The sequence below is a fragment of the Poromitra crassiceps genome (assembly GCF_964638095.1).
Source record: "Poromitra crassiceps genome assembly, chromosome: 2".
Taxonomy (NCBI): Eukaryota; Metazoa; Chordata; class Actinopteri; order Beryciformes; family Melamphaidae; genus Poromitra; species Poromitra crassiceps.
In genome coordinates, this window is record NC_139624.1 from 3,678,264 (window position 1) to 3,694,927 (window position 16,664).

General features: G+C 47.0%; 2 protein-coding genes across 2 annotated transcripts in view; one reads left to right on the plus strand and one right to left on the minus strand.

Moving 5' to 3' along the window:
- The window catches only part of syn3 (synapsin III), a gene marked incomplete at both ends in the record, with an annotated part of 317,937 nt that overhangs the window by 196,386 nt on the left and 104,887 nt on the right, over positions 1–16,664 (minus strand). The gene's annotated exons all lie outside the window — the stretch shown is intronic.
- The window catches only part of LOC310795211 (metalloproteinase inhibitor 3), a 41,877-nt gene that overhangs the window by 19,594 nt on the left and 5,619 nt on the right, over positions 1–16,664 (plus strand). Inside the window, exons 3-5 of the mRNA XM_083657276.1 lie at positions 178–260; positions 1,914–2,025; positions 5,328–5,449. Coding sequence (XP_083513402.1) covers positions 178–260; positions 1,914–2,025; positions 5,328–5,449 — 317 coding nt within the window. The remainder of the gene's footprint in view (positions 1–177; positions 261–1,913; positions 2,026–5,327; positions 5,450–16,664) is intronic.

A 16,664-nucleotide genomic window follows, 5' to 3' on the forward strand; every position in this document is an offset into this window, starting at 1 on the left:
TCTCTCCACAGTGATTCTGTCTGCTCTCTCCACAGTGATTCTGTCTCCTCTCCCCACAGTGATTCTGTCTCCTCTCTCCACAGTGATTCTGTCTCCTCTCCCCACAGTGATTCTGTCTCCTCTCTCCACAGTGATTCTGTCTGCTCTCCCCACAGTGATTGTCTCCTCTCTCCACAGTGATCCGGGCCAAAGTGGTGGGCAAGAAGCTGCTAAAAGACGGACCTTTTGGAACGCTGCGCTACACCGTCAAACAGATGAAGGTGAGGGAGTGTCAGGGGCCCTTAGCATCTCTGTGAGCCTTAAGAACAGGCTGTTTCTCTCGCTTTGCTAATATGGATTGTGTGGATTTAGTTGGCGACCGCATATTTTGATACTTTCACCGTGTTTAGATACTGTAGTTACATTAGACCATCCAACTTTTTTATCATCATGGGACTTTATTTATTTATTTTTTCATTTATTCATTCATTCATTCATTCATCCATCCATTTATCCATTCATTCCTTCATTCATTCCAGTTACCTGTCATGGCCATTTAGAAATATGATGCCAAACATGATGTTTTCCAAGTACAGTAAAGGCCTGCAGAATATGGAAGTCCATACAAGCTAATAACTACTCATCACTTCCCCATACACTCAACCTCTTCAGTCCAAATCAGCAGGAATGAAAATACTCCGGCTTCATCAGATGACATTCCAGCAGGAATTCCTCATGGGAGATAGCATGATAATGTCACATAATATGCTTTGACTTTGATGCAGCTTTGGCTCTGTTAAGTTTGGTCCGGCTTGGCTCAGGTACCAAACCCAGCCAGAAAGTCCATGTTTTGCCCTGAGAGCTGCTGTGCTTTCTGCTGCCTGATTTATATGTCTGGGAACAACAGGAAATCCCTGTTTAGACGCACTGATTCCAGAAAAGCAGAACAAACTGTGACGCTATTTAGACCCTAAAGCTGTGGCATTCCTGGGAAAACCAAAAGCGTTTGTGTCACAAGAGTTAGTGAAATTTGGGAGGGAAATGTATTCTTCATCAGCTCTTAATGAAAACTGCTCTTTGCAGCTTATTTACAGGCACAAATCAGCAGTTTCTGTGCCAGACAACGGTGTTACAAATACATAAAACACAAGCAAAGCACAGGTCAGATGTCACACCACATTTCTGAACATGATCCTCGTGTTGATTGATTTGATGTTCTTCTGCAAGGAGAGCAGGGGCGGAGTCAAAATGGGGGCAGGGTCAGCCCACCCCAAACTTTCTTGCACATTATTGGCTGATTAGCTCTGACATAATGAGATGGCCTGAAATGCTGCTGAGTATGAAATCGCACAAATCAAGACTTTTTTTTTTCAAGAAGTATTATTACGCAAGTTTAGATGTTGAAGAACACACTCAATATAACAATTGAGTGGGATTACTAAATACTTGTTCAGCTTGTTCAGGGCAAACCAAGCACCCCCCCCCTATTTACCCGAATGTTAGAAACAGCATCACATGGCCTGGGTGAAACAGCGGTGGTTCTGACGCATCACATGACCTGGGTGAAATGTCTCCGCTCTGAACACTGAGGTTTCTGTCAGTCTGCTAATCCTCCGGCTGATGTCTCCCAGAGCAGCTGGGGGCTCGAACATGCGGGCAGCATTATGTAAGAAGACACAGGCTGCTGAGCGGTTAGAAGGACCGTCCTGTAATCAGGAAGTCACAGGTTCAATTCCCTGCAGCAGTACACTATCCACCTGTCCATTAGATGAAATAATCTAAGAACAGGGATATTTTTGTGTTATTCATTGTGACTAGCCCTCTCAGTAGGCGGTCTACTGGTTAAAGAGACCGTCAAAATGGATTAAGAGTGTTTTTGGCTCATCTGATTAAGACATTTCATTCCTTTGCAATTCCTTTGTGATGTTTTGCAGATGTACAAAGGCTTTGACAAAGTGCAACACGTGCAGCACATCTACACGGATGCCTCGGAGAGCCTCTGTGGGGTCAAGTTCGACATCAACAAATACCAGTACCTGATCACAGGTGAGACAAACCAGTACCTGATCACAGGTGAGACAAACCACCTGATCACAGGTGAGACAGACCAGTACCTGATCACAGGTGAGACAGACCACCTGATCACAGGTGAGACAGACCAGTACCTGATCACAGGTGAGACAGACCAGTACCTGATCACAGGTGAGACAGACCAGTACCTGATCACAGGTGAGACAAACCACCTGATCACAGGTGAGACAGGTCAGTACCTGGTCACAGGTGAGACAAACCACCTGATCACAGGTGAGACAGGTCAGTACCTGATCACAGGTGAGACAAACCAGTACCTGATCACAGGTGAGACAGACCAGTACCTGATCACAGGTGAGACAGACCACCTGATCACAGGTGAGACAAACCAGTACCTGATCACAGGTGAGACAGACCACCTGATCACAGGTGAGACAAACCAGTACCTGATCACAGGTGAGACAAACCAGTACCTGATCACAGGTGAGACAGACCACCTGATCACAGGTGAGACAGACCAGTACCTGATCACAGGTGAGACAAACCAGTACCTGATCACAGGTGAACCAGTACCTGGTCACAGGTGAGACCGACGAGTAACTGACAGGTGAGAAAGACCAGTACCTGATCACAGGTGAGACAGACCAGTACCTGATCAAAGGTGAGACAGACCAGTACCTGATCAAAGGTGAGACAGACCTGTACCTGATAACAGGTGAGACAGACCAGTACCTGACAGGTGAGACATACCACCTGATCACAGGTGAGACAGACCAGTACCTGACAGTACCTGATCACAGGTGAGACAGACCACCTGATCACAGGTGAGACAGACCAGTACCTGACAGTACCTGATCACAGGTGAGACAGACCACCTGATAACAGGTGAGACAGACCAGTGCCTGATAACAGGTGAGACAGACCAGTGCCTGATAACAGGTGAGACAGACCAGTACCTGACAGGTGAGACAGACCAGTACCTGATAACAGGTGAGACAGACCAGTACCTGACAGGTGAGACAGACCAGTACCTGATCACAGGTGAGACAGACCAGTACCTGATCACAGGTGAGACACACGCTCCAGGGTTAATAAGTGACTGGACAACTATGAACGTGTTGATTTAAAAATAATTAATTAATTAACTGTAGTTTTTTTTTACTCCCCTACTATTCCGCTGTGATACACCCAAGGGCCTGGAATTATAAGGTTCTACTTTTCAATTCAAGGTGCTTCATTGGCACAGTTTGAAACTAGGGATGCACGATATTAGATTTTTTGCCGATATCCGATATGCTGATATTTTCCAACACTTTTGGCCAATGCTGATACGGATATATGCAAAAAAAAAATCCCCATGTAATTTCAGAGAACATAGTCTCTCCTGTTAGTTAAATTAATTAACACATTATTATGCCTACTCTTATGGTGATGACCCACTGGCAGATGCAGAAATAAATACAATGCTTTTCAAAATGGTCACATTCACTGGGCAAAATAAGATAATAAAATAATGCCAGATTTTACAACAGGATTAAACATGTTTGCAGTATGGTTCAAAACACAGTTTTGGTCTCTATAGCTAATTTAGATTGTACAAAAGACTGTTTTGGAGGTGATTGACAGGTCGCCTGTCCAGTGATCACGCAGCTTGCTGATCACTGACCAATAGCAGGTGGAGCTTCAGCTCTGTGGGAAACCCCTGGTCTTGTGCCATCTCACGCGAGCTGCACTAGAACCCCAAGATGGTGACGGCCACACTCCAATACTCTAGGCTTCAAAAGGGGACTCCACAAACCAATGGGTGAGGTCACGCTGACTCTGTCCATATTTTTGAGATGACGTCAGGACCTCCAACCCATGATTAGTATTTTAGGAGCCTGTCACACATTCCACACCATGTAATACGCCTGCACCAATAATCCAAATGAAGGCAGATTCAGATTCCAGCGCGGTGACGACACGGCTAAGGCGGTACTCGGGGGCACCTCTGCACCTGTCCCAGAGGTCAGAGGGACACGGACCCCCCCTCCTCTAAAAATATCCATCCAGCAGACCTTTTGGCCGGTCGGTCAGAAATAAGAGCGTCTGTGTAAAACAGGCTTACTGTACATGATTGTCTTACCACCGTTAAACAGCTCACTGTGTCTGTTCAGTGAGTAGCGGCAGATAAAGAGCCAAGGAGAAAATCAGTGAGTCTCTGCTCTCCTGAGTTTGATCCCGTTTGAATTGTGCCAGGGGTTGCCAACGTTAATTTTGTCAATTTAAAAGATAACTTTGCATGTCAAGAAAGTCGCAGTTTGTCGCCAAACTGTTGCACTGTAATTTATATACATCAGAAAGACTACATACACTGTCGCCTAAGTGACGTCACTTTCTCTACCGGCAAAGCTGAAGACCGGCAACATGCCACGAGCTTGTAGTTTTTATGGGATCATGTCTATGTTCCCCGGGTTCTATGTTCCCCGGATTCTATATTCCCCGTTTTTCCCTAACCTCTCCGAGCCCCCACGCCAAACCTAACCTCCCCCCATGCCTAAACCTAACCTCCCCCAGACCCTAACCCAAAACCTAACCTCTCCCACCCCCACGCCTAAACCTAAGGTCGGCATTGCGGGTGGTCGGCATAGCGGGTGGACACCATTTGGGAAAAACGGGGAACATAGGACCCGGGGAACATAGGGATGACCCCGTTTTTATACGAAACTAACCCCTACGTTTCAGTTTGATGACAAACTGCGGCTTTCTTGACATGCAAAGTTATGTTTTAAATTGACAAAATTAACGTTGGCACCCCGTGGCACAATTCAAACGGGATCAAAAAAGTAACATTATTCTCCGTCCACCGCCATTCATATTTATTTCAGCGCTGGTACAGGGAGAAAGCAGGAAGTGACGTTTCACTTTGGCTCTCTATTGTTTTCTGTAAAGCTGCCTATATCAGAAAGTGGGGGTGTAAGTGGGCTTTACACCCCCACATGTAACAGACAAGAGTGACTAATGGCATGCTAATGAAAGTCCAGACAGTCTCCTGAGCCGAAAGATAGACTCAGAAAGCTGGACTCACCAGCATTACAGCTCGTCTGTTTGGTTTAAAGCAGCACCGTCTGTTTACTGAGCTCACAGCACAGGGCTTCTGGGTAATGTAGTTCAAACGGTTACCTCCTGCAGTCATTCAGAGCTGCTTTAAAGTGAAGCTTCAAACTATTTACTTTCTCCGAAATGCCTGCAGTTTTGTAATGAAACCCCAGAAACAGATGACAGCATGACACCATGACACCATGTGGCCCAATCAGCTGTGCTCTCCTCTGTTGCAGGTCGTGTGTATGATGAGAAGGTCTACACAGGTCTGTGCAACTTCAATGAGCGATGGGAGCGGCTGTCGCTCGCCCAGAAGAAAGGCATCAACCACCGCTACCAGCTGGGCTGCAACTGCAGGGTGAGTGGGGGTCCAGCGCACGGGGAGTGGGGTCCAGCGCGGGGGGAGTGGCCTGTTCACATACACACACAGGAGTGCCCTGTTCAAATTCGCACACACCTGGAAGCTGGCCAGTACAACCACAGTCTAATCTGATGGCCAATGAGCAGCTCCACTGGAGCGGTTGGGGTTAAGGGCCTTCTTCAAGGGTCACCTCAGTGGTGGTAATGAGGGAGGGACAAGTGCTTACATTCTCCACTCAGATTTATCCTGCCGGTCCAGTCTGGGGGATTGAACCGTCAACCTTCCGGTCACAAGCTCACTTCTCTAACCTTTAGGCCAGTGCTGACCAATTTGGGGCCCGCGGGCCAAACTTGGCCCGCTCTGTTTGTTTTGGCCCGCCCCGGATTTGTTTTTTTGTTTTTCTTGTCCACCCCCCCCCCCCCCCCGATTTTTTATCCAGAATGCAACTCGGGCAAGTTATCAGATATCTGCACTGATTGCAAAGGGTGGACGAGCTTTTTCATGTGGTGACTTTGTGAAACAGTGTCTGAATGTGGCTGCGGATACTGTGTTCACTCCTGAGATTGCATCCCTGCAAATTGTCATGGCAAATTGTGAATTAAGTCAAATTTCTCTCTTGATTACAAAGGTGGAAAATACAACTGTTTTTAACTGGGTGTTTACTGATTAAATGTTTAAGCTCCCCACAAATGCAGATGTTTTTTTTTAAATATATATAACCAATTGCAAAGTATTACAATTACCAAACAGATAAAAAGTAGATTATTATATTGAAATGTTATTTTAGATTTAGAATGTTAATTTTCTATAAAACACAATACATTTTAATGTAATTCCACAACGTTTATTTTTGGCCCTCGGCCCTCCACCCAGATTGAGTTTTGGCCCTTCATGGGAAAGAATTTGGGCACCCCTGCTTTAGGCTTTAATCAGAGAGGTCCAGGGGGCAGAAAAGAGGTTTGCCAGTTAGTGTTCACGGCTCCTCAGTGTTTGAAGTTTTAAACTGATTCATTCTCAAAGTTACAACCTGTTCTGAACCTGCAGGCTGTGGGAAATGATTACCAAATATATTCTGCTGCTTAAAGGGACACTTCACCCCAAAATAGCTCTAGATGTCTGCCACAGAAAATAGCTCCTAAATGAAATTGCTGACAACAATGTCTGTGTTTTGGGCGCTTTGAGCACCACAAGCCAAGTGCAATCGAGTTCCATTGTATTGGAGAGAAGGCAGACATCTCTGCGGCCGATATCTCCAAAACTCAGCAACTCACACCAAAACGATCTAGATGGATAAATAGCACTAACAGGTGAGAGGGAAAATATATTTTTTTGATTTTGGGGTGAACTGTCCCTTTAACACTATATGCCTGCTCCTCTGGTCTGACTTTAGAGAGCAGATCCAGGTCCAGATGCTGTGTGGCGCTGTGTGACGCTGTGCAACGCTGTGTGACGCTGTGTAACGCTGTGTAACGCTGTGTACCGCTGTGTGACGCTGTGTGACGCTGTGTGACGCTGTGTGACGCTGTGTCACGCTGTGTCACGCTGTGTGACGCTGTGTGACGCTGTGCAACGCTGTGCAACGCTGTGCAACGCTGTGTAACGCTGTGTACCGCTGTGTGACGCTGTGTGACGCTGTGTAACGCTGTGTGATGCTGTGTCACGCTGTGTCACGCTGTGTAACGCTGTGTGACGCTGTGTAACGCTGTGTAACGCTGTGTAACACTGTGTAACGCTGTGTGACGCTGTGTCACGCTGTGTGATGCTGTGTGACGCTGTGTAACGCTGTGTAACGCTGTGTAACGCTGTGTCACGCTGTGTGATGCTGTGTGACGCTGTGTGACGCTGTGTAACACTGTGTCACGCTGTGTCACGCTGTGTGATGCTGTGTCACGCTGTGTGACTCTGTGTGACGCTGTGTAACACTGTGTGACGCTGTGTAACGCTGTGTAACGCTGTGTAACGCTGTGTCACGCTGTGTCACGCTGTGTGACGCTGTGTAACACTGTGTGACGCTGTGTAACGCTGTGTAACGCTGTGTAACACTGTGTAACGCTGTGTGACGCTGTGTAACGCTGTGTAACGCTGTGTGACACTGTGTGACGCTGTGTAACGCTGTGTGACGCTGTGTAACGCTGTGTAACGCTGTGTAACACTGTGTAACGCTGTGTGACGCTGTGTCACGCTGTGTGACGCTGTGTAACGCTGTGTAACGCTGTGTAACGCTGTGTAACGCTGTGTCACGCTGTGTGATGCTGTGTGACGCTGTGTAACACTGTGTAACGCTGTGTGACGCTGTGTCACGCTGTGTGATGCTGTGTAACGCTGTGTAACGCTGTGTAACGCTGTGTAACGCTGTGTAACGCTGTGTAACACTGTGTAACGCTGTGTAACGCTGTGTAACACTGTGTAACGCTGTGTGACGCTGTGTGACGCTGTGTAACGCTGTGTAACGCTGTGTGACGCTGTGTAATGCTGTGATGCTGTGTGACGCTGTGTGATGCTGTGTGACGCTGTGTGACGCTGTGTGACGCTGTGTGACGCTGTGTGACGCTGTGTAACGCTGTGTGACGCTGTGTAACGCTGTGTAACGGCGGGTTCACACATACGCCTAGAGCGACGCTTTAAGCAACGCATAAGCAACGCATACAATTTAGGCATCCTTGTTAACAGATGAGAGCGTTCACACAGACCGCTGCCACGCTGCGCTGAAGCCACGCTCTCGCTGCGCTGCATTTATCGTTTAGGCGTCTGTTCTATTTTTCGCTGTGTAACGCTGTGTCACGCTGTGTGATGCTGTGTGACGCTGTGTGACGCTGTGTAACACTGTGTCACGCTGTGTCACGCTGTGTGATGCTGTGTCACGCTGTGTGACTCTGTGTGACGCTGTGTAACACTGTGTGACGCTGTGTAACGCTGTGTAACGCTGTGTAACGCTGTGTCACGCTGTGTCACGCTGTGTGACGCTGTGTAACACTGTGTGACGCTGTGTAACGCTGTGTAACGCTGTGTAACACTGTGTAACGCTGTGTGACGCTGTGTAACGCTGTGTAACGCTGTGTGACACTGTGTGACGCTGTGTAACGCTGTGTGACGCTGTGTAACGCTGTGTAACGCTGTGTAACACTGTGTAACGCTGTGTGACGCTGTGTCACGCTGTGTGACGCTGTGTAACGCTGTGTAACGCTGTGTAACGCTGTGTAACGCTGTGTCACGCTGTGTGATGCTGTGTGACGCTGTGTAACACTGTGTAACGCTGTGTGACGCTGTGTCACGCTGTGTGATGCTGTGTAACGCTGTGTAACGCTGTGTAACGCTGTGTAACACTGTGTAACGCTGTGTAACGCTGTGTAACACTGTGTAACGCTGTGTGACGCTGTGTGACGCTGTGTAACGCTGTGTAACGCTGTGTGACGCTGTGTAACGCTGTGATGCTGTGTGACGCTGTGTGATGCTGTGTGACGCTGTGTGACGCTGTGTGACGCTGTGTGACGCTGTGTGACGCTGTGTAACGCTGTGTGACGCTGTGTAACGCTGTGTAACGGCGGGTTCACACATACGCCTAGAGCGACGCTTTAAGCAACGCATAAGCAACGCATACAATTTAGGCATCCTTGTTAACAGATGAGAGCGTTCACACAGACCGCTGCCACGCTGCGCTGAAGCCACGCTCTCGCTGCGCTGCATTTATCGTTTAGGCGTCTGTTCTATTTTTCAGCGTCTAGGCGTGCTGAACTGTCAAGCTATGCAGGAAGTGAGCAACAAGAATGGCAAAGGGCGTCCTGTTTATTTTCACAATTGAACCCATTTCAAATTAAAATATTATTAATCACATTGTTGGCTGTTGTTTCTGACGGACTTTCTACCGAGTTTGCCCAAAAGGGAGGGTGGAGCGCGAATTAACGAGTGCATAGTAGGAGAGCTGTCCTTCATGTGTTCCTCTATATTAACGTCTTTTCTGTCAGATGTATATATACCCCCCCTGTCTCAATGCATGTATCACTCATGGTGTTGACTCATAGTCACATGATTACCCGAGGGAAAATAACAATTACAGCCGGCCAGGAAATAGACAGACATCGTCACTTGCACATTACAATAAAAAAGAGGTTTTTATTACTCACCCATGCTATAAATCAGATCTGAAAAGTGTAAAGAACCGCTGCTCGTGATCAGCGTAGCGCAGAGCGGGGCTTCAGTGTGGCGTCATGTGTGAACGCAAATAGGCGCCTTGCGTGCATGAAGCGATGCCTATATGCGTAGGCGTAGCTTAAAGCATAGCTTTAAGCGTCGCTCTAGGCGTATGTGTGAACCCGCCGTAACGCTGTGTGATGCTGTGTGACGCTGTGTAACGCTGTGTGATGCTGTGTAAGCCCTCGTTCACACAGGACGCCGAAGCAACGCTCAACTGAAGCTGTACCTACGCTGTACCCACAAGTTTCATGTCGGTTTCATTAACACTCCTTGTTAACAGGCGAAGCCGTTCACACCACCCGCGCTGACGCCGTGCCGAAGCCACGCTCACGCCCCGCGGAAGCGATCACTCAGGCCTGACGCCGAATTTTCAAGCGTGACCCTGAAGCCGTGAAGCCGTGAGGCATGAAGTCAAATAGGAGTTGTGGGCGGGTTCAAGGTGTGAGAGTAGGCTCTGAGAGGAAAAGAGAAGGCGTCTTGTGTGAACAACAAGGCATACGTTCAGCTTGTGCCTCCTTCAAGCTTCAGTTCTGCTTTCGTTCGGCGTCCTGTGTGAATGTAGGCTAACACTGTGTAACACTGTGTGATGCTGTGTGCTGCTGTGTGATGCGGTTTGATGCTGTTTAACGCTGTATAACGCTGTGTGATGCTGTGTGGCTGTGTAATACTGTGTGAGGCTGTGTAATAATGCTGTGTGAGGCTGTGTAACGCTGTGCTGAGGAACAGAGAGTTCTACTGAGGAGACTAATGCTGCTATATAAACCACATGGATGCATCATGTCAAACCCGACTTTTATGGTTATATGGTCATTATTGTAGCTGATCTAATGTTCTATTTTTACTCAGAGACTGAGTTCAAAATATCCCCTTTCATATTTTTTTATCACTTAATTTTCCATATATATACGTTGTGGATGTAAGGCAGAGACAGAAGCGGAAGGTAAAAATAGTTTCACTGTGATGTTTGAGAGCTATTAAATAACTCAGCAGGACTGGAATGGGCTCAGTTCTGCATTAACGACTTTACACAAACAACTCTTTTAACTTTCCTACTCTACCACAGCACCCTGAACATCTGCTAACGCCATCGGCTCCTATAGTATAAGTGAGCTAGCAGACAGGAGAGTTGGGTCTGTGAGCAGTGGTGGGTAGAGTACTGAACATATACATAAGTTATTCAAAAAGTAAAAGTGAAAATTAACATTTGAGAAACTCAAGTAAAAGTGGGAAAAAAAAGGAAAAAAGTAATTTATTAACCAAGTACTCTTGGTTAATAAAAAAAAATACAAGTTACTTTCCATTTTTATGTTTTTCAGCAGTTCCCAACCTTTTCCGACTCATGGCCCACTTGAAAATCTCAATAAATGTTATCGGCCAACTGTAAACAGTATAGAGGCCAAATGATGCATTGTCATGTTAACAGTAAAATGAGCTCCCCATCAGCACCACACACAAATCAGAAACTAAAGTACAGTATTATTCACGGGATCATGTAATGTACTTTGTCAAGATTCAAGATATTTATTGTCACTCCGTTGTACAAGTATGCATGTGTGATATGACTAGCTTCTCTAGGCACTTGCTGGCTATGGTGGGGTGAGGGCTATGGTTTGCAAGTCATTGAGGCTGGTCACCTTCTGCTGTTTGGAGACGGGGATGGAAGTTGTGGATTTGAAGCAGGCGGGGACAGTCCGGAGAGAGAGGGACTGGTTAAAGATGCCCGTGAATACCCCCGGCAGCTGGTGGGCGCAGACCTTGAGCACGCGTCCGGGGATGCCATCCGGGCCGGCAGCCTTGCGTGGGTTGATCCGCATGAACAACCGGCATACTTCATCCTCTGTGATGTGAGAGGGCAGTCCTAATCTGCAGTGTTGGTGGGGGAGGGGTGTGGGGATGCAGGGCATTTCAGGTTATCAGAGGGTGTGGGCGGAGGGGGGGCTTTCGGGAGGGCATCAGGAGTTGGGTGTGGTGGTTAGGGGTATGGGGGTAAGGGGAGGGTTGGAGGGTGGGGGTAGGGTGCAGGTGGTCTGGCAGAGGGATCGAACCTTGTGTAGAAGGTGTTTAGTTCGTCCGGCAGGGTGGATGAAGTGTTTGGGGTATGCTGTTTTCCCCCGTTGAAATCCGAAGCAGCATGGAGTCCTCTCCAAAGGTGTCTTGGATTATTGGAGTCAAGTTTGTACTCCAGCTGCTTGCTAAATTCCCTCTTTGTGTTTTTGATTACTGTTCTGAGCAGGGTGGGAGGCCATGCCCCCCCCCCCCCTCCCTCTGGCTGTGATGCCCTGAGATCCCTAAGGCCACCTTGGTAGTGCCCTGCCACCTGCCTGCTACTGTCAGTTGCTTTAAAAGCGTCAGTGGTCTCATTTTAGACTTGCTGGATAGGCCCTCTCTGTCCGCTTGGTGGACGGAGAAGCCAGAGGCCTTGATGGCATGATCCAGCACCTCCGCCGACAGCCATATCTCGGTCAGGCAGAACACGTTGCAGCTCGCAATGTCTTGTTGGAAGCAGATCTCTGTGCCCGCAGCTCACACATCTTGTTCTCCAAGGATTGTACGTTTGACAGCAACATACTGGGGAGTGGGGGGTGATGGGCTAACTGTTGCAGACAGACTATAGAATGCCGGCTCGCCTGCCTCTCTTTCTCTGCTGGATTTTTCTCAGTTCAGGAAATTCAGAGGTGAGGAGTGAGCCAGTCCAGGCTGTGGTGATGGCACGCATTTCTGATGTTTATCAGTGTGTCCCTATTGTACTGTATGTGAGCTTGTTGTTGTTGTTGCAGCGGCTGCTATTGTTGTCCTCGTCCATTGTTGTGGACGCTGGCCCGGCGATGAGTTATCCAAGGGAAAGAATAACTAGTACGTAAATGTAACTATACAAAACAAGACCGAAACGAGGGCATAAAAGTTAGAAATACAATGCAAAAAAAGGGCCTAAGCTATAGGACATATAAAATATAATAATATATGAAATAGCTATACTATTTACAGTGGTTGCAGAGCTCAAGCAAGTCGCCCTCTCTCTGCGACATCTTGCAAATCTTTTTTTTTTTTTTTTTGCCCATTTTTTATCACATTTTTATCCCCCGTTAGTGCTAATTGGGCAGTAGCCAGCTGCTTCTTTTCACCTGACAGGGGAAGCTTCACCGGTAGGACATAGCATGTGGGAGGATCACACTATTCCAACGAGTTCCCCTCCCTCCGAACAGGCACCCCTAACGACCAGAGGAGGCACCACATCATCGACCAGGATATTGCATGTTTTGGTGTGGAGTTCCTATATGAAGGAAACCCCCAGGGGGCACGGGGAGAACATGCAACCTCCACACAAAAAGGCCCTTTTGACGACCCCACCCGGGCGGTGGGTACACGAGGACATGCGGACGGGCACGCACTCCTTCAGCGCTCACAGCGTCCCAGGAGGGAATCGAACCCAGAACCTTCTAGCTGTGAGGCGACAGCGCTGTTCCCCTGTTACAGAGACCTTCGTAACATCTTCAGAGGGTCCACAGTGTTAAAGCAGGGAAACCGCATGTCAGTGAAGGTGTATGTGTTCGTATCAGGAAAAGAGAATGACAGCTTTCCTCTGTTCAAGTCCAGACTCACTCTGACCCTCTGGAGCAGCTTCTTCACTGAGAGAACAGTGAGTGGACCTGATGGGGAGAATGTTTCGTATTTACCAAAGAAGAAATCTATTCCCCATAATCCAGAAGGTTGTCTCCCTTCCTCGGGCCAGGCTCTGCTGCCACACCCAGTCCCCAGTAGTATGTACTTTCTCCAACCTCAACATCCCAGCTGTGAGTTCCTGAGTTAAAGCCTTCAGAGCTCAGGACAGAGCAGTAGCAGTCAAACCTCTCTGGATTGTCAGGAAGCTGCTGCCACTCTCCACCTCTCACTGGTCATGTCTTCAGACAAGATGGGTTTTGGATGGGCAGTGTTTGGGTCCAGAACCACAGGAGTGTATAGGGGACCATGTCCTTCATCGTGTTCCAGACTGTGAAGCTCAGGTTGCCCAGGTGTCTATGAGAGCTCCTGAGAACAGCTATGGATCCTCCAGCAGGGGGCGGTGGACTCTTTTCAATGTATATATAGCCTTGTAGTTCTGCAGGACCAAGATATCTTCAGCTCTCAGCTCCTTCTCTATGGCTCTGACTGTGTCTGAAAGAGATGCTATCTCTCTGCTCAGACCCTCAGTCTTCTCCATCGTCTGGCTCTTCTGCTCCTCTTCCTCCCTCAGTGCAGCGATCCTGGCCTCCTCTTCCTCTTGTAGAAACTGGTGAAGCTGTGGCTACATGACAGGAGGACAGGATCTTTAACGACGTCACGGCAGACAGAACAGGAGAGATCCTCCTCTGATCTGGAAGCCATTTTGGCTCTCAGTGAAGCTGAAAACGTCTTATTCTGTGGTGTGTTATGGCAGTTGGCATGCTTTATGTTGCATTACCACCTCCTTCTGGGTTCATCCATCCACTGTTTCCCTACATGCTGTCCTTCTGGTCCTCTTGGGTCTCACCCACCCAGAACCCTGAAGCTGAAAACAAGCTGACAGATAGAAGAGTAATGTGTCAGTAGAGAGGGATTTATGACATCACTAATGATGTCGCAATTTGTTGTACGGCCGTGAGCAGCGCCGTTGGTTCTCCAGCTGCTTCATCGTTGACCCTTCCCTCGTTCGGGGTTTTATAGGTTCGGCCGGGCGCCCCCTGGTGCCCGTAGATGGGGGTACTGTTAGATGATGTCACCAATGTCGCCGATGATGTCAACAGTGATGGTGTTATCATTGATGATGATGTAGTAATTGATGGTGTCACTGATGATGTCACACTTGACACATGATAGAGAGGAATTTATGACATCACTGATGAAGGAAGAAGATACCATTATGAGCGTATGAGTACTACAGTGTTCGAATGAGTAATACTGTCTTCTTATGAGTACTACAATGTTCTAATGAGTACTACAGTGTTCTAAAGAGTACTACTGTCTTTGTATGAGTACCACTGTCTTCTATTGAGTACTACCATGTTTCAAATGAGCACTAGTGTTCTAATGAGTACACTGTCTTCTTATGAGTACAATGTTCTAATGGGTACTGCTATCTTCTTATGAATACTACAGTGTTCTAATGAGTACTACCGCCTTCTTATGAGTACTACCGTGTTCTAATTGGTACTACGGTTTTCTTGGCAAATGGCAAATTGCCGGCATTTATATAGTGCTTTTATCCAAAATGCTTTACAATCACTCAGGTACTCAGGTACATTCACCCAGCCATTCATACACAGATGGCAGCAAGCTACCACACCATTGGGGGTTCAGTATCTTGCCCAAGGACACTTCGACATGCAGACTGGACGAGGCGGGGATCGAACCACCGACCTCTTTTATCCAAAGCGATTGGTGGATGACTCATTCTACCTCCTGAGCTACAGCCGGCCCTCTTTTTACTACAGTACTACAGTGTTCTAATAAGTATTACTGTCTTCCCATGAGTACTACAGTGTTCTAATGAGTACTAGATTACTACCGTGTTCTAATGAGTACTACTTTCTATGATTACTACCGTGTTCTAATGAGTACTACTGTCTTCTTATGAGTACTACAGCAGGAGTGTACACTTTTTCGAATGGGGGCCAGATTAAATAATGTGAAAATACCGGGGTCCAGCTGCTTAAAAAAAAGAAAATCGCAAACAATACAATTGTACTCTAAGGATTTTGTTTACCATCTAAAAACAGTTCTGCCTGTGTTGTTCCTACGTGGTGCTCTAATCAGTACTACAGTGTTCTAATGAGTACTACTGTATTTGTATGAGTACTACAGTATTCTAATGATAACTACTGTCTTCTAATGAGTACTACAGTGTTCTAATGAGTACTACTGTCTTATTATGTGTACTACAGTGTTCTAATGAGTACTATTGCCTTCTTATGTGTGCTACAGTGTTCTAATGAGTACTATTGTCTTCTTATGTGTACTACAGTGTTCTAATGAATACTAGTGTCTTCTTATGAGTACTACAGTGTTCTAATGAGTACTACCTTCTTATGAGTACTATGGTGTTCTAATGAGTGCTACTGTCTTCTTATGAGTAGTGTGTTCTGATTAGCACTACCTTCTTATGAGTACTATGGTGTTCTAATGAGTGCTACTGTCTTCTTATGAATACTACCCACCCCTGCAGACAGGAGTTGGGTCTGTGTAGCGTTCTCAGACGGCCATCGTTCCAACCGCGGCGTAAACATCACACTTATTAACACGCGCTCCGCCATCCTTCGCATTCCTCCACAAAATGATGATTTACAGCGCCGGAATGCAGGAAGCGTGCTGTGCCGGGTTGGAAAATTATTCTCCACGGACCGTTAAAAACGCTCCAAACCAGGAAGTGAAAGTCTGTGAAGCGTGGAGGACAGACTCTCCTGGACTCAATAACAAAAACACCCAAAGCGGAAGGTATGCCTTCTCGCTTACTAATTGAATTTTCTGGCACTTTCAGCTGCCTATCTCCTCCCTCCTGGACGCCTCAATCATTTCCAATTGATTCCTATTATTTGGGTTTTTCCTGGCTATTCCGTTAATCAGCAGTTTGAGTCTTTTTGTGCGAACACCTGGTAGAGAGGCGTGCTAAAGAAACAGGTTAAAGCAATTTTAAATCGCTGAATGCATCCAGATACGATAAATCCCCAACGTGAACAAAAATCCTTGCCGCTCCAAAGAGGACGGCGGGCTGATTTGCCATCATTAAAGTGCGCAAATGCATATATGCACGAAAATGCTCGAATACGCATATGTGCACAAACATATACATATATATACTGTAACACCATCACTCCCAATCATATATATATATATATATATATATATATATATATATATATATATATATATATATATATGATTGGGAGTGATGGTGTTACAGTAGGCTACTGGCTGGTGGAAGTGCACGGGCACAATCTGGCCCTCTGGTAGGGAGGATTTTTGTGTGGCCCTCTCTATCATCCCTGATATAGACGGTTTTCACAGAATT